General features: G+C 61.6%; 1 protein-coding gene across 1 annotated transcript in view; it reads left to right on the plus strand.

Annotated features, from left to right (window-relative positions):
- Nucleotides 1-17,675, plus strand: part of LRP1 (LDL receptor related protein 1) — a gene marked incomplete at its 3' end in the record, with an annotated part of 64,345 nt that overhangs the window by 11,933 nt on the left and 34,737 nt on the right. Inside the window, exons 6-19 of the mRNA XM_019556302.1 lie at nt 9,350-9,512; nt 10,118-10,340; nt 10,620-10,809; nt 11,209-11,352; nt 11,862-12,098; nt 12,240-12,420; nt 12,527-12,749; nt 13,110-13,299; nt 13,393-13,518; nt 14,413-14,553; nt 14,720-14,845; nt 14,975-15,091; nt 15,264-15,344; nt 15,973-16,023. Coding sequence (XP_019411847.1) covers nt 9,350-9,512; nt 10,118-10,340; nt 10,620-10,809; nt 11,209-11,352; nt 11,862-12,098; nt 12,240-12,420; nt 12,527-12,749; nt 13,110-13,299; nt 13,393-13,518; nt 14,413-14,553; nt 14,720-14,845; nt 14,975-15,091; nt 15,264-15,344; nt 15,973-16,023 — 2,193 coding nt within the window. The remainder of the gene's footprint in view (nt 1-9,349; nt 9,513-10,117; nt 10,341-10,619; nt 10,810-11,208; nt 11,353-11,861; nt 12,099-12,239; nt 12,421-12,526; nt 12,750-13,109; nt 13,300-13,392; nt 13,519-14,412; nt 14,554-14,719; nt 14,846-14,974; nt 15,092-15,263; nt 15,345-15,972; nt 16,024-17,675) is intronic.

Here is a 17,675-nt window from a genome sequence, read left to right on the forward strand (position 1 = left end):
CGCAGCTCCAGAAATGGACTTGAGAGCACTGATTTTTTTTTTTTTTTTTTAACTCCCTGGCAGCCTGGATCCCAGGCAGGAGAAGCTATTTTTTTCCCTCCCCCTTTCCTCCTCTCTCTCGTGTATGTGCAAGTTCCAGTTCTGTTTCTAATCAGGGCCCAGCCTGGCAGGAGTCGAATGTCTGCTTGAGCTCAAGGACAGAAAGGAGGGCGGGAGCCGCCTTCCCGCAGCGCGTGTGTGGCTGCGTCCCGGTGGGGACCAGGCCCCACTGCTTGGCCCTGGTAGCCTGGGAATGGGACAGGGCACAGGGGCTGAACCCTGCGGGATTGCTTTGGCATGTGGGGACCAGCTTCCCTGCCGTACTCTGCTACTGGCTGCCTGCTTGGCCTTGGGCACGTCCTTGGGGGCCTTGGGCACGTCCTTAGGAGCCTGAGCCTCTTGGTTCTTGCATGGGGTGGGGAGCATGGCGCAGACTCCAGGTTGCACGGAGGCCAGATAAGCCCCTTCAGTTGAAGCTGACGGAGCATCGTTCCTTTTCCCCGCCCTGGGGGTGGATATTTCCAAAGTAGCCTACGGGATTTAGGTACCTGCTTCCTATCCTGTCAGGACCCTAACTCCCACCAGCTGCCCAGTCAAGACCCCAGCCTGATTTCTCCCAAGCCCCAGCCGCGTGGCGGGGGCTCTGTGCGGTGGCAGTCAGCTGGGAGCGGGAGCCACTGCCTGCAGAGGCCTGGGGACCGCAGGGAGCTGGGACCTGACGTTAGAGCTGCTGGGGACTGGGCCAACCCTGGGTCCATCGTGCCCAGTCTCCTGTGTCACCCGGAGCTGGCTGTGGCTGGGGGGAGCCCACAAAACAGGCCCCGCGGCCGTACGGATGCAGAGCTGCATGGCATTGCACTGTGCAGCGGCCAGGTTTGCGCTGCTTTTTGCTGGTGCTGGAGGGGGAGCAAGCACTCCCCCTCCAGCCCCAGGACCCCCTGTGCCTTCCCTGCCATCCTGCTCCTGTCCGTGCCCAGTTGAGCCCCCCTCTTGCGCCTGCACGTGGGGCTAATCCCTAAGCCCCTGGGTGCCGCAGCGCGGCTCAGCCGGGCTCCCGCTGGCACGTGCTCCCTCCACAATGTGCCCGTTTGTTCAGGGCCGGGGCTGCCAGGGGCTTTGCAGTGCCCGGGAACAAGCTGCTCCCGGGTTTTTGTGTCGCTTGGCTTATCCGCAGTTTGGGAGAGTGGCTAATCCTGGGCACCCTCTGCCTGCCAGCGCCCCCCCCGCCCCCGGGCTCCCTGTCACTTCCCAGTTGGGGTTATAGACGTTCTGCGCGGGTCTAAAACTGGGCAGCTTGAATGATGGGGCCTGGGGCAGGGCCGCCTCGGTCCTGGTCCGACCCCTGTCCCCAGTAATGGCCTGGGGGGTATTTGAGGGGCTCAGGTTCATGGACCTGGGGGACAAGCTGGAGGCCTCCGCAGTGAGAACAGGGTTGGAAAGATGTGCGAGAAACAGCCTCTCCTGGCACCGATGCATTGGCAGCACCTGAAGTTAAATCCCCAGCTCCCAGAGTCACATGATGAGCGAGAACCTCCATTTCTTGGGTTTGGAGGGGAAGCCAGGGCCACGTGACTGGCCTGTCCAGCTGGGGCCATTGTCAAACCAGTCTCCTGATTTTATTTATTTATTTATTTTTAATTATGTATTTATTTATTGTTTTCTCCTCTCCCCAGTGCCTGCCACCTCCTTCTTTTAGATTTTGCAGCCTGGCTCCCGGCTTGCGCAGAGCTGGGCTTGGCAAAAGCCCCGCGTGTCCCAGCGACCGTGGCTCTCGCCCTGGCCCGCCGTCGTCGCTTGGCCCCGGGGTTTTGTTTTGCTCTTTAAGTCGATCGAATTTAAAGAGGCTTCCAAAGAATTTTCCACCGAGAAAGGAGGTCGGGGGGTATCAGCAAATCTGTAGCCACAGTAACCAGCCGGGGGAGAGCGCCGGGGCCTGGTTTTCAGAGGGGCCCGTTGTTGGCTCTGCGGGCCGGCTTCCAGGCTGGGGTGGGGGAAGAGCTGCCAAAATTCTCCCTTTCCCCCCCGCCTCTGTGGGCTGTTTTGCTTTCTGTTTAAAACGCCCAGTCCCCCCAGTGCTGGCGGCGGGGGGGACAGACCCTCAGGACATCTGATCTGCCTTTAAACCCGGGCAATCTGGGCATTATTAAAATACCTTCCTAGGCTGCATCTCTTGAAATGAGCCTGTCCCGCAGGGCACATCTTCTGCTTCATCCCCGTCGCAACTAATAGCCCGTCCCAGTGCCAAGAAGCAGGAGCGCCGGAGGGCTCTGGCCCAATTGATTTCAGAGGGACATCGGCCGAAGGGCTGCCTGCACTTTGCGTGGAAAGCGGAGGCTTTTCCTGGCTGCCAAAAATACCTCCCTCCCAGCCCCCAGAGACTCCTGCACCCTTCTGCGTTCAGGGCAGACGGGTGCAGAATTACAGCCGTGGCCTCCGCTCCCCGCCGCGGCTCTCCCAGCCCTGCAGCTGGTTTGGTAACAGATCTCGCCCCCCGAACCTGTCCCCTGAGCACAGAGGGAGCGGCTGGGTCGTGCCAGCAGTGCCCCTGAGAAGGGCAGAGGAAGCCGGTGCTCCGTGCCATGGCCTTGAGGGGTCATGCTTTGAGACCGGCAGAGCGAGTCCTCTGTCCCATGAGCCCCGTGGGACAGTCATTGTGTGGCCATGTAATGGAAGGTGAAGGGGATGAGATGGAGAGGGATGCAGTTGACTCTTGAGCCCTCGGTGCCTGCGGGACGTGGGGTTGTTGGAGGGGGGCTGTGACAGGCTCGACGCTTCCAGCGAAGCCTCGATCCCTCTACCCAGCTCCCGGGGAGGCTCCTGGGTCAAGGAGGGTGAGATGCCTGCGGGTTGTGCCTAACGAAGTAGGCCATGCCAGGAGAGAGCCTGGCTTGCTGAGATGCAGCGATGTCCTTAGCAGCTGCAAAGCATTCAGGAGTGGGGGGGCCTGATCTCCATGGCCCATTTGCCCCCCCAGCCACCCCAGAGCCCTGCCGCAGTGCCTGAGCTGCTGCACCCACATACCACGGAGAAGTGGGGGACCCGCGGACCTCAGGGCAAGTGGCCAGGAGGAAAGGAGGGTTGCACTTCTCCATGCCCTGGCTGTAGCACGCGGCCTCCCTTGGCTGGCTGGGGGCCAGCTGTCACAGCCTGGGTATCCGGCACAGATTAAGGGCTTCTTTTTAATCGTGTAAAGGAGGAAGTGAGAGAGCCTGGGGCGAGCTTCCCCAGATCGCTGCCAGGAACCCACGGGCACCGGTGGGGGTGCAGGCTTGCCAGGCCCCCTTTTGGAGATCCCTGTGGGCCCGGACCGAACCCCTCTGGGAAACGCCAAGAGCTGGTCCTGCAGTGCCCCCCCCGCCCCAGCCACTGTTTCATGTAGGGCAAGCGCCAATTCCAGGTGGCTAAAAATAAGTCCTTGGCTCTGCTTCGTGCTCGTGTGGGAGGGAAGGAGGTTAGCTCCCTCCCCAGCATGTCCTGTGTGCCCGTCTGTGTCCCTGGGGCTGGCATTCCCCACCCCCACCTTTGCTGATCCTTCCCTCCTCGGCCCCCTCCGAAGAGTAAGGTCTTTGCTCCATCGTGCCGCCGCCCCCCCCCTGCCTGGCAGTGCCAAGTGGGTGCCTCATTCGGGAGGTGGGGACGGTAATTATGGCCTCCTTGATTGCAATGGGAGCTGAAGCCGTAGCCTGGCCCTTGCCCACCTCAGACGCCGTGGCGGTGAGGCTGGGCCCTGCGGTGGGCGGAGGGAAGGACGAGAGGCTTCCCTTGCATGTCGCAGGCCATGTCCGAGCTGTCAGAAACCCCCATGTTCCCCCAACCCATAGGATTTAAGCACCTCTGAATTTCCTTGGCAAAAACCCTGCACCATTGTCCGCTGTCCCCGGGCTGAGGGACATGCGGGTGGGGAGTCTGGCAGCCCCTGGCCCTTGTGTCCGAGGGGAACAACCTTGTCCCCGTGCCTGGTTTAGGAGCTGGCTCGGACACAGCTTGGTGTGACCGCCAGCGCCTTTGGCTCTGGGGCCAAAAAAAGGGGTTTGTGTCTGTGGGGTTTGTCCTGGCTGATGCTCCTATCCTCTCTGAGCAAGGAGCACGGGGGAGCTTGCACGATAACACGTTACGTGGGCTGTTGGCACCCCACTGCCGGAGCCCAAAGGTCTGTGCAGGACTCTCCCCCCTCCAGGCCGTGTCACCCTCGCCTGGCCCGCAAGCATGGACATCCGGAGAGCAGCCTGCCGTGCCGCGTGTGCACTTGCACATGTGTGCAGTACACGCGAGGAGGCCGGAAGGCAGCTCGGGGCCATCCCAGCCTCGCGGGCTGGCTGCCGGCCACCCTGTTCCACCCAGCCGGCGATTCCAGAGCACGGTCTTTGCGCTTGCAAAGCCGTGGTGCAAAGCCCCCCGGATGCAAAAACATGATTTCCCCTCCGTGTTGTTCTGGGTTCATCTATTCTCGAGAGCCTCTGTGGGCTTTGCAAACCTGTGCTGCACCCCCCCAATGCCGCCTTTTGGAAATCTGGGCCCGTGAGCAATGTTTGCCCCATTTATCCGTGCATTAGTGTCTTCCTTCACCCCGTGGCCTCTCCGCCAGCCCCGCCTTGTATGATAATCCAAGGACTGAGCCCCCTCCCTGCAGGCAGCCCAGAGAAAGGGGCCGTTGGGTGGGAATTAGAGCCACTCGATGGAGGCGCTTGCGCCTGGCAGAAGGGCAGGCCGCCCTGCGGGGCCGGAGCGTGTCTCCCGCGTGTCCCGCTAACATACTTGTGAATGAAGGAATATTGCACCCGGGAGCAATGTTTACCCACGGAGCAGTTTTTTTGCTGCTACAGAGCCCGTCTTGTTCTCTTTGGGGAGCGCGAGAGCGCAACGGGGGGGGGGAGGCGAGCGGCTTTGGATGATGGCATGAGGCAGACGCATCCGAAGGATCCTGCCTCAAGGCGGGCTACGTCCTGCGTGCCCCTGGGGATCGCATTCCTAGCGAGCTCGCGGAGGCGGGGCAAGCCACCAGCACGCTTGCTTGCCAGCGCTGCCGGGCTGTCTGGAAACCGCTGTCCCACCTCCCCTCTCCTCGGCCCAGGCCTGCGTCCCACCCTGCCCTGCAACCGGTACCCAGAGCCCCTCGGCCGCGCCAGCCCCTCACAGTCCCAACCCCCCTGCCCCATGCCAGCGTCATGCGGCTCCTGGCAAGTTCAAGGCCCCTCAAATAACAGGCCTGGGTTTGGAAGGACCAGCTCACGCTGGGCTAGGGCCTCCGGCAGCTTATTTTGGGGGGCTCACCTGGGCATCAGCTTCCATGTGCTGACCTGTTGCAGCAGTGTGTGGGGGCGAATCCCTCACCATTGCTTAACTTCATCAGAGCCATGGTTTTACCTCGGGGGGGTGGCAAGGACCCCTTTACCCATGTCTCTCCACTGCAGAAAATTTGGGCAGTTGGAACAATTCCAGCTGAATAGCGCAGCGAAAGGAGCCCGGGTCCATCACCAACATGTGGTCCCGGGGCTGTTCACAGCTCGGGGTGAGGGCTTGTGCACACGCGTGTGCATTGCTTTGCTGCAAGGACTTGGGCTGAAAGGAACTGTTAGAGCAGCGATTCTCAACCGGGGGAGCACGGGGTCCTGGGCAATGGGTTTGCCCCGGAGCAGAAATCCTCTGTGAGTGCCCATTGCCCTTCGCGTTGGGGCGTAAGTGCCACTTTTCAATGATGCAGTCCCAGGGGCAGCTGGTCCAATGCACTTTGTGATAAATTTGATGAGATACTACCAGTCTCTCCCAGGACAGTGTGCACGGATGTCCGCGCTTTGTCCAAGACAAAATGGCTTCTCCCAGGAGAAAGTCCATGTCCATTTGTAGCCTGAGGTGTGCAAACAGCTATGGGCAATCACAAGACGAACCCGGAGGTTTCACATAGGAGTCACTGGCATCAAAGCTGTCTGCCCAGGCGTGGGCTGGCCGAGGTCCCTGCAGCGGCTGAGTTGCTCTAGTGTTTGTCCATAGTTAAATAACGAGTGAAAGTGAAGTGCTGGCATTTTCTAGGGGACCCTCCAGTCCATTGAGGGGGCATAGAAAGATGGAGATTTGCTGTGTTGGATCATCTGGTCTGGACTCCTGCAGAGGCGGTGGGTCCCCCCAGGCTCTGTCAGCGGAGCTGTCTCTTGCTCTGGTCCAAACATCTCCCGGGGCTGCTCATGTTGGGTTTACTTGGTGTGGCGGGTCCCCAGATCAAGGGCTGCGGGTGTTAGGGCCACGAGTCAGAGAGGTGGGGCTGGAAGGGAGCTCCGGAGGTCACATCCAGTCCGGCCCCTGAGGCAGGATCAGCCCTGTCCAAAGCAACCCAGACAAACCCATTGCCCAACCTCGTAGCAAAACTACCACCCACCCTGACGTGCCACCAGACATCGCACCCGAATGCACAGAAACATCCTGCTGCTGTTAATATATGCTCAAGACATCCCAGGCAGAGGCCATGCCTCTGCCGCAGAGCTAGATAACGCCCCCGTCCGTACCAGTCTGAAACTCCTTGTTGACCCCAATGGAGCATCAGTCTGAGCTCAGGACCCTCCGGGTTTAACTCCCAGCAGGAGCATTGGCACAGCCCAGTCCCCACCCCAGCCTGGGCTGCAGCCAACACCCGGTGCTTCTGAGGAAGGCCTAAAAACCCATGACACGTGGCTGTGTGATGGGGGGACTCCCTTCCAGCGGATCCCAGAAGCCAGGGAAATTCCTAAAGTAGAGCAAAGGCATCGCTATGCCCAGATCATCCCTGAGCAGTGGCTGTGCATCCTCTCCCTGGCACCTCCAGGGAAGGGATGTCCGCACCTCCTGGGGCATCTCGTTTGCTGCCTCCCTGCCCTGACAGCAAAGAGGATTTTCCTGGTCTTCGTGTGTCTGTGTCCAGGATTGACCCGGCGTCCCCGGAACAGGGCTGACTCAGGCTGCATGGTCCCTGTGAAATGCTCTTGTGGGTGCGGGGGCTGGAGAAACCACAGGACCATGCTCAGAGATGTGTAAATACAGTCAGAAAGCAGCCAGTGCCCCAGAGGTCACGGGAACACTGAGTCAGGACGATTGAGCAACGCAGCCGAGGGGACACAATAAGCCAGGGAGATTTGGCTGAGATGTCTCTTCCTGATGTGATGGAGTCTGTGGCTCAGAGCAGGCCCGCCCTGCTCCAGAGGCTTGCACCACTCGACCAGCTGCCCGGCTCCACCCCAGAAGTGGCTGCAGTCCAATGTATCTGTGCTGTCTCCGACGCGCTCAGGGGAGGGTCTCTCAGGTGCTCCATCTAAGGCAGGAGTGTTGCAAGCCTTGTCTCAGGTCACGTGGCCCAGGTCTGAGCTGGCCAGTGTCTGTCCTGACCTCTGCCCCGGCCAGCTGTCTTGTCCACCCCCTGGCATTGAGCAACATGGCTCTTACTCAACACTGTCCGTGCATGCGTGTTGCTTGCCAGGGGCATGCTTTGGAGGGGCGTAAAAATTTCAACATCCCCCTTGAATCTATGTACGTGGCTGGCAGGAGGCGGCCGGTCATGGTCCACATGTGCTGCCCTCCTGACTCAGCTGGGCTCAGCTCTTCTCCTTGCCCGTATGCCCACCTTTGGCAGGCACACCATACCCATAGCAGAGGGGGTAGCAGGCCCATAATGAGCAGGGCAGGGGCCACTTAATTAAGTGACGTGTATCCAGGACTCCCAATGCGTTTCCTAGTGGGGTCTGGAGCCCTGGGGCTTAGCTGCGTAGCTGAAGTGCTCTCGGGGCCCTGGGGCTCTTCTGGCTTCCCCAGGCCCCACGTCCAGGCTGGACCCACTGCTTTGGCCTCCGTGGAGCTTGGAGAAGAGACTTCCCCATGTCCATTCTGACCCGCTCGCATGGCTTTAACAGCCCGTGGGGTTGGGAGAGTCGGGAGGGGGTGGGAGGCCGGCTGAGGCTCCCCAGGGAAGTATGTTCCAGTGTTTTGCGGTCTGCTCAGCTTCCTCCTCCCTGGTGAGCACGAGGGGTTAAAAATAGGTTCTTGCTATAACCCAGCCGGGAGGAAATCTGGGCTTAGCCGAGGCTGCGGGGAAGGAGCCGAAAATAATAATAGTGCTAATAAGCCCCCAGCCCCCACCCCCCAATCCCCGGATCCCTGCACAAAGGAACAGCTCGGAAAACAAAAGCCTTTGAGGAGCCTAATGCATTCCAGCTGTGACAACACAGCCCTGGCGCTGTGGCTCCGCCGCCCGGCCCAGCTCGAGGGCCAGCGTAGGGGTGTGCTCTGCACCCCGGGTTGGACCTGGACCCTTCCTGGGCTTGCTGCATGGGGCCCCTGGCTGAGCTCCGCGGTGGGGCAGGCACAAAGCAGGAGAGACCGACTGCTCCGGGGTGGGGGGGTGATGGAGGCTGGAGAGGAGAGGGGTCTTGCCCAAGGTCAGCAAGTCTATCAGTGGCAGAGTTGGGAAGAGTCCCCAGGGCTGTGAAGGCCCAAAGGGCGCCTGCCTTGCCCTGTTCCATGCATGTCACTGGGCGCGGGCAGCGTACGGCCCCTCTCGAGCTGCGACAGATGGGGAAGGGAGAGGAGGACCCATCCCAGGCCCCCACAACAGCCTCCCCTGCCAGGGAGAGCTGTACCTTGGGCTTTGAGCGTTCAGGGGTGAAGCCTGCTGCTGCACGACTTACTCTTGGCTTCCCTGGGGCTAGAGGGGCTTGCGGCCCCCTCGCCCCCCAGTCCCAGGGTGGGAAACACCCTCCCATCCCAGCCGGCACCAGGGCATCGTCCTTCATCCCAGGACTTCGGGAGCTGAGGCCTGAAACCCTGGTGCAGGGGGAAGTGCTGGGTGCGGCACCCTGGGCTCTTGCAGGTGGTGGGGGGCAGATTTGGGGGGCATTGGAAATATCTGTCTGTCTTGTGACCTGTCTCATGGGCCTTGCCACAAGGCCCATCTCGCTCCTCACCACATGCTGGTCCCATGACTCTGACCCACGTTTCACCAAAGTGGGGCTGTGCGTGCATATGTGTGTGTGTGCACATGTCCCCTTCTGTGCATCTGCTGTCAGGAGTTGATGGAGCTTAGCCTTGGCACTACGGGGGTGTGCTGGGGTCCAGGGTCAGGCCACATCTAGGGAGTAGAGTCCTTCCCCCAGTTGGTGTCAGGCCCCCCTTCCTTGCTCCCTGCCCACAGCAGCTCTCCTGGACCCACACTTCTCTGAGCCAGGGTGAAAGGGGTGCCATGGAGGGCAGGGCCATATGCTGGGGAGGCATTGATAGCAGCTGAGACCTCGCCAAGCTCGTGCCATTGCCCCCTTCCCCCTCTAACGCCCCCCACCCCCGTGCCCCCACACAGACGTGGAGCAGATGGCGATCGATTGGCTCACGGGGAACTTCTACTTCGTGGATGACATCGACGACCGGATCTTCGTGTGCAACAAGAATGGGGACACGTGTGTCACGCTGCTTGACCTGGAGCTGTACAACCCCAAGGGCATTGTGCTGGACCCCACCATGGGGTAAGCGCTGTGGTGGGGCGGGGGGCAGGGGAAGCTCCTGGCTGCCTGTGGCCAGCTGGATTGCAAGCAGGAGGCGTGAGGAACTGGCCCAGCAGGGCTCCAGTCATGGCAGCAGCAGGTGGAGTTGCCCAGGGCTGCACTGAGCCAGCCTCAGCTGGGAACTGCTGTCTGCAGAGCCAGCTGCCCACCTGCCCTGGGCTGGTGACCCCATTGCAGCCAGGCCAAGCAGCGACAGCTGACAGCCGGCAGGAAGAGCCGCATGACCATGTGCAAATGCACGCCTGGCTGCGCATGTTCACAGTGTGCATGTGTTGCAAGAGTAGTCTGCCCAGAGCTGTGTGGGCAGTGTGGCAGGCTGTGTGTGAGCATCTGTGTGTGAGCACAAGCCCTGGCGTGCATGTGCGTGTGAGAGCCCCAGCCCCCATGCTCGGGCATGCAAGCACGAGTCCATGAGCCTAAGCACGTGAGTCCATGTGTGAGCAGGAGCCTGTGTTGCTGGGCATGCGTGCCTCCATGCACGTGTGTTGGTGCGGGTGTGCCAGTGTGAGCACGGCTGTTGCGGTGTTCTCACCCCCGCTTCCTCCTCCCCGCCCATTGCCCTGCAGGAAAGTCTTCTTCACGGACTACGGGCAGATCCCCAAGGTGGAGCGCTGCGACATGGATGGGCAGAACCGCACCAAGCTGGTGGACAGCAAGATCGTCTTCCCCCACGGCATCGCGCTGGACCTGGTCAGCCGGCTTGTCTACTGGGCTGATGCCTACCTGGACTACATTGAGGTGGTGGACTATGAGGGCAAGAACCGGCACACCATCATCCAGGGCATCTTGGTGAGTGGGACCAAGGTGGACGGGGCCCCTGAGTCCCAGTGCGCTTGGTGCTGTACATGCCGACAGCTCTCATGTCTGTCTTGGGGCTGATCTGGATGCAGGACTTGGGGCTTGCATGTGCCCCTGATGCCCCCCCGGCTCCATCCCCACTTCTCCATGCCAGGCTTTCACAAGGAGGGTGCGAGGGCAGAGCAGGGGGCAGTGACTCTCATGGCCTCCCTAATGCTAACCAGTGGGGTGGAGCATGGGGGGCATGTCTAATCCCATCATCCCCGACAGATCGAACACCTCTATGGCCTGACAGTCTTCGAGAACTACCTCTATGCCACCAACTCGGACAACGCCAACACCCAGCAGAAGACCAGTGTCATCCGGGTGAACCGCTTCAACAGCACCGACTACCATGTGATCACACGTGTGGACAGGGGCGGTGCCCTGCACATCTACCACCAGCGCCGCCAGCCCACGGGTAGGTCCCCAGGGGGTGGAGGACACCCGCAGACTCACCTTGGTGGGGAGGGGCTCAGACCAGGGCGCAACGCCCCTGTCCTGGTTTGCACTGGTGGGAGGCATCCTTGGAGGCTCCTTCGGCCAGGTCAGGGGTCCCTGCTGTCCCCTTCCTCCAGGCTAAGACCCCCAGTGGAGTGCTGTACTGGGCAAAATGTTTCTCCTGCCCCCAGGAGCTCTGCGAGTGGTGGAGTCACCGGGTTGTGACCTCTGTGGTTGGCTCTGCTGTGACCCCAGCCCCACCCTCCCCGCACCCTCCTAAGTGCTCCGAGCACAGTGGAGGGGACCTGTCTGCCCACCCCTTGCCCCAGCTTGCTGAGGGGGGCGCGAGCACTGACCCCAGGGCTTGTCTGTCTACCAGTGCGGAGCCACGCCTGTGAGTCCGACCAGTTTGGCAAGCCGGGGGGCTGCTCTGACATCTGCCTGCTGGGCAACAGCCACAAGACACGGACATGCCGCTGCCGCTCTGGCTTCAGCCTGGGCAGCGATGGGAAATCCTGCAAGAGTGAGTGGGGCCAGGGGCAGCGCATGGACCCGGTGCCACCCCGTGGCTTGGGGCCTGCCTGGGGGCAGGGTGCGGGGGGGAAGCATCACAGGCTGGGAGAGCAGATCGTGAGTCACCAGCTGTTGCTTCACTTCCCCTGTCTCATGCTGGCTGTGGTCAGCACAATGGGGATGCAGCAGGATTTGCTGACTGGGGGTTTTGCTGGGACCACAGGGCACGGGGCCAGGGCTCAGGCGTGGCCACCTGGCTATAGCACTCCAGCACCGGGGCTGGCTCTGGCCTGCACGAGCTGGGAGGTCCCTGGAGCCAGGCCAATCCGGCAGCAGCAGAGAGGGTCCTTGCCCCTCTGGGTGCCCTGTGGTACCAAGATGCACCAACCCTGGGAGTCGGAGGTCGGGGGGCTTGGTACACTGATTGTTCCCTCAGCCCCAACCTTGCTAAGCTGCTCCTGGGGCCAGACCAGGTGGGACGAAGGGGGCTGCAAGCTGACCCCCACTCCCCACCCCCAGAGCCAGAGCATGAGCTGTTCCTAGTCTACGGGAAGGGCCGGCCAGGCATCATCCGGGGCATGGACATGAGTGCCAAGGTGCCCGATGAGCACATGATCCCCATTGAGAACCTCATGAACCCCCGGGCCCTGGACTTCCACGGTGAGAACGGCTTCATCTACTTTGCCGACACCACCAGCTACCTTATCGGGCGCCAGAAGATCGACGGCACTGAGCGCGAGACCATCCTGAAGGACGGTGCGGCTGGCAGGGGGGCAGCTGGGTCTGGGGCCTGGGGTCAGATCCTGCCTGAGCCTCAAGGAGAGGCGACTGCTGGAAGTGGTGCGGGTTCCAGGCCCAGGCCCTTCTCACAAGCCAGCCCCTCCCTCCCCCCCACAGGCATCCACAATGTGGAGGGCATTGCCGTGGACTGGATGGGCAACAACCTGTACTGGACAGATGACGGCCCCAAGAAAACCATCAGCGTGGCCCGGCTGGAGAAGGCGGCTCAGACCCGCAAGACGCTCATCGAGGGCAAGATGACCCACCCCCGCGCCATTGTGGTGGACCCCCTCAACGGGTAGGAGCAGGGGGTGGGGGGTCCTGTTCTTCCCCTGCATAGGTGGCACTGCTGGGGGGGGTGTCTTTGGATGGGCCCCGTGACTTAGGGCTCGGTCCCCCTCCAGGTGGATGTACTGGACAGACTGGGAAGAGGACCCCAAGGACAGCAAGCGGGGCAAGATCGAGCGGGCCTGGATGGACGGCTCCAACCGCAACGTCTTCATCACCTCCAAGACCATCCTGTGGCCGAACGGCCTGAGCCTCGACATCCCCGGCAAGATCCTCTACTGGGTGGACGCCTTCTACGACCGCATCGAGATGGTCTACCTCAACGGCACCGAGCGCAAGGCGAGCCCGGGGCCCGCTACTTGCCTCCTCTCCGCTCCCCTCCAGCCCCTGCGCAGCCTCGGATCGAGCCTCCTGCCCCATGCTGGGTCCAGGCATCTCCTACCCTGCCGTGGCCTTGGTCATGTCACCTAGTGCTGGGGTTTCTACTCGCCTGTGCCCAGCTCCTGCAGGCAGGGAGGAGGGGGCAGCTGCTCCCCCCAGGCCATCTCCAGGCCCCCACGGCCGAGACTCCAGTGCATGCAGTCACCCCAGGGCTCCTCTCCTCCTGCCCTCCACCCTGCTCCCAGCCCAGTCTGGGGGTGCTCCCTGGGCCCATGCCCCCCGAGCCCGCCCCGAGCCGTTGTCTCCCCCCCGATACAGATCGTGTACGAGGGGCCAGAGCTGAACCACGCATTCGGGCTGTGTCACTACAGCACCTTCCTCTTCTGGACTGAGTACCGCAGCGGCAGCATCTACCGCCTGGACCAGGCCAGCAAGGCCGTGAGCCTGCTGCGCAATGAGCGCCCACCCATCTTCGAGATCCGCATGTACGACGCGCAGCAGCAGCAAGGTGCCCGGGGATGGGGGGCGCGGTGCAGTAGCGGGGGGGTGGGGGGGTCAGGGAGCCGTGCCCCCTGTGCTCACCCCTGCTCCCTGGCCACAGTGGGCTCCAACAGCTGCCGTGTGAACAATGGGGGCTGCAGCAGCCTGTGCCTGGCAGTGCCACGGGGCCGGCACTGCGCCTGCGCTGAGGACCAGATCCTGGGGACCGACACGGTCACCTGCCAAGGTAGGTGTTTTGGCTGTCTTGTGCCTCAGTTCCCCCGCCCCCGCTTCGCTGTGTGTGGATCCCAGTGTGGAGCCAGGACTCCTGGGTTCTGCCCAGCTCTGGGCCCTGCTCAGCCCTGGGTCCGCTGCCCTGATACGTCTCCCCTGGGTCGGCACATGCAGACCTGCCCCTCCCCCCACCCAACCATGTTGCTGGTTCCCCGACACCTGGGGTCTTGCATCCCCCTGAAGGCTGGGACCCTGGGCTGGGTGTGAGCATCGTGCACTCGCCTTGCACAGGCGTGACACGTGCCTGCGTTCAGAACCCAGGCATCCGGGACATACCCACACTCAGAACCCAGACATTTGGGGGACACACTCATGACACACATAGAACCCAGGTGTCCAGGATGCTCATGCACACGCACACACACACATATGTCCAGGACACACACAGACTCCTAACATGCCCACGCACACAGCCCAGGCGAGCACGCACCCGTATGCAGAACCCGTGTCTGGGATACATTCACACACACAATCCAGGCACCTGGGGGATGCACACACACAGAGCCCAGGTGGGCACACGCACACCAACACACTGCTGGCATCTGGGGGACATGCACATGCCCACACACAGAACCCACGTGTCCAAGATACATACACATGCATACACAGAATCCAGGTGCCTGGCGGATGTGCACACACCCACAACCCAGGCATCCAGGACACACATGCTCACACACAGAACCCAGATGTCTGACACACACACATGCACACACACCTGCAGAACCCAGGCATCTGAGACATGGACAGAGAACAGGTGTCCAGGACCCGCACGTGCAGACCCCAGGCCTCCCTGCCCCACGCCCGGGTTGCTCCGTTGGTGCTCAGCCCATGCTCTTGCCCCATGCAGCCAACCCATCCTACGTGCCACCGCCCCAGTGCCAGCCGGGCGAGTTCGCCTGCAAGAACAGCCGCTGCATCCAGGAACGCTGGAAGTGCGATGGTGACAACGACTGCCTGGACAACAGCGATGAGGCCCCTGAGCTCTGCCGTGCGTAGCTGCTGGGGTGGGGTGGGGGGTTGCTGCTCTGGGCTCTGCGCTTCAGTTTTCCCCATCTGCAGCATGGGATTAATTCCTCTGGGAATTCCTCTGGGTTGTGGGCCTGATTGTGGGGGGAGCTCAGGCCTCTGGGTCCTTGTCCCCGTCCCCCCACCAGACCAGCACACCTGCCCCTCTGACCGCTTCAAGTGCGAGAACAACCGGTGCATCCCCAACCGCTGGCTCTGCGACGGCGACAACGACTGTGGCAACAATGAGGATGAGTCCAACTCTACCTGCTCTGGTGAGGGCCCCCCTGTGCGTGTGTCCTGGACGCCTGTGTTCTGCACGTGCATGTTCTCCAGCTTGATCCCGGGGGCCTAGGCCTGGTGGGGGGGCTCACCCCACTTATGTCTTGCCCCCACCCCCACAGCTCGCACCTGCCCCCCGAACCAGTTCTCCTGTGCCAGTGGCCGCTGCATCCCCATCTCCTGGACCTGCGACCTGGACGATGACTGTGGTGACCGATCTGATGAGTCGGCCTCCTGCGGTGAGCGGCAGGCGGGGGCTTGAGTGGGGTGCAGTAAGGAGCCTTGCATGGGGGCAGGGACTGAGACCTGGGGTTGTAAAGGGGCGTGTGGGGCAGGGAACAAGGCCCCTGGGGTGGCAGAGTCCCTTGGAGCTGGGGGCTTGGCACTGAGGCTTTCCCTGTGCCCCCTCAGCCTACCCCACCTGCTTCCCGCTGACCCAGTTCACCTGCAACAACGGGCGGTGCATCAACATCAACTGGCGCTGTGACAACGGTGAGTGCCCCTGCTGCACACGTGCCTGCATGCATGCCCACGTGGCCGGCCCAGGGCCAGATCAGAAGCAGGGAGATGTTGCCCTGGGGGTCAGGAGGGCAGGGGCTTTTGGGGTAAGAGTCAGGGGAGAGGATTTGCTAAAAATACCCCCCTCCCTGAGCTAATTTGCAAACAAATGTTCAAAGTTAACGAGCAGGGGGCATTTTTGTGCCCTGGGGGCCCAGGAGAGATGAGCTCCCCTATCCTGGGTGGCTTGCGGGGGTGGGAGCAGCTTTGGAGGTTGTTGGTTTTGGTGGGGAGAGGTCTGCACATGCTCAGTCCAAAGGGGATGTAGAGATTGGGGACCAAAGCTGGAAACCCCTCGCAGCTGCCCACATCTGTAGCCAGGGACATGCATGTAGCCTCGTGGCTGCCCCCCAACCCCAGGGAGTGGGGAACAGGCTCCGTCTGCTGCTTCTGATCTCTGGCCCAAGCCGCCCCCCGCCCGTGTCCATCTCGTGTCCGTGTCCATGTGCTGTCCGTGTCATGTGTGTGGCTGCCCTGCCGGCGGCGCCGTGTGCTCGTGCGTGTCTGTGCTGTGTCCTCACGTGTCCCCTTCCCCGTCTCTTGGCTGGTTTCTGTGTTTCAGAGAAGGATTGTGGGGATGGCTCTGACGAAAAGAACTGTCCAAAGTCTGCCGGTTAGTGCATAGATCACCATGTGCCCCCCACCCCCTAAACGGGCCGGCCTGGTGCTGCCATGGTCCCCTGGGCCTGCGTGGCCGCCCACTGGCAATGGCACTTACCTTGCCTCACTGCTCTGTGCTCAGGGATGTTTGCCCCCCTCCCTCTGGGCCCGGCTGCCCTCCTTGGGACGCCCTTGCTCCCGGGGGGTGGTGGTGTTGGTGGTCAGGCATGATGGTGGGTCCACGGCCAGTGCCGGCATCTCGGCGCAGCCCGTGGCTCCTGCCTGCTGGGCACAGAGGAGATGAGGGGAGGCAGGGCCTGAGGTAGCTGGTGTTGGGCCTGGTCCAAGGAATAGTGATGCACATGTACACGTGTGCATGCATATGTGCGCACACACACCCCAGACATCCAGGACGCACATACAAACATACATGTGGGTGCCCACACATACAATCAAACACCCACACACCCACACCTCCAGGCATCTAGGACACACATGCACGCACACTGAACTCAATCAGTTGGGACAGATTTGCACACACACACACAAACACATGGACCCCATGTGTCCAAGACATACGCACAGAACCCAGGTATCTGGGACACACACGGATACATACACCCCCCAGACGTCCAGGACATGCATACATTGAACCCAAGCATCTGGGATGCACGCACACCCACAGACGCAACCCATGTGTCAGGACATGTACATGCACAGAACCCGGGTATCCCCCCCAGGTGTTTGGGGAATGCACACACACACACACCCAGGACACCCCTCCCCCCCTCAAAAAACAAAACAAAACACGCACAGAATCCAAAGCATCCCACACGAACACACAACTTGGTCATTTGGGACACATATGTACACACAAACACACACATACACACACAACCCAAGCATTTGGAGGACATGCACACAGAACCCAGGCATCTGAGATGCACGCCCACACACACACAACCAGGCAGGCATCCAGGACACATTCACCCAACCCATGTGTCCAGGACATACCCACACACACAGAACCCAGGCATCCCGTGCACACACATCCCCCTCCCTTGCCGTAGCAGTGCTGTGAGGTCAGGGGAAGTCCAGGCCAGGGCCAGGGTCCATCAGGCTGTGGGGTGCACTCGACTTTAGCTGGTGGGGGTAAAGCACCCTCTTCCAAAGCACCATCCCGCCAGCACCCCAGGGCCAACCCCTGGCTTTGGGCATTTCGGGGACCCTGTCCCCCTGCCTGGCACACGTGTGATCCTGGAACATGTACATGTGAACCCTCCTATCGCTGGGGAGCACTGGCGATACTTTCTATTCCGGGGGGAGGATTATGAGGAATGTTATGGTAGCAGCAGCTCTGCAGGGACGTTACAGGGATCAGGCCCCTACCCCAACCCAGGAGGGGAAACTGAGGCAGGAGCTGCCATTGCCAGTGCTCCCGGGCCGAGCCACTCTGCAATTGGCCAGATCCAACCCCCCCAGTCTGGACCCTTCTTGCAGAGGGTCCTCTCCAGTTCCGCTCCCTGCAACCGGGCAGAGGAGCCCCCCTTCCTGCCCCCACCCCATGGTACATGAGATGATCTATGCAGTTTCTGTGTTTCTGCCTGCTGTGCTGGCAGGGGGGGAGAGGGGAGGGAGGGGGTGGCTTGGGGAGTGTGGCATTGG

The sequence above is a fragment of the Crocodylus porosus genome, unplaced genomic scaffold (genome assembly GCF_001723895.1).
Source record: "Crocodylus porosus isolate Cpor-Errol unplaced genomic scaffold, CroPor_comp1, whole genome shotgun sequence".
NCBI classification, from domain to species: domain Eukaryota; kingdom Metazoa; phylum Chordata; order Crocodylia; family Crocodylidae; genus Crocodylus; species Crocodylus porosus.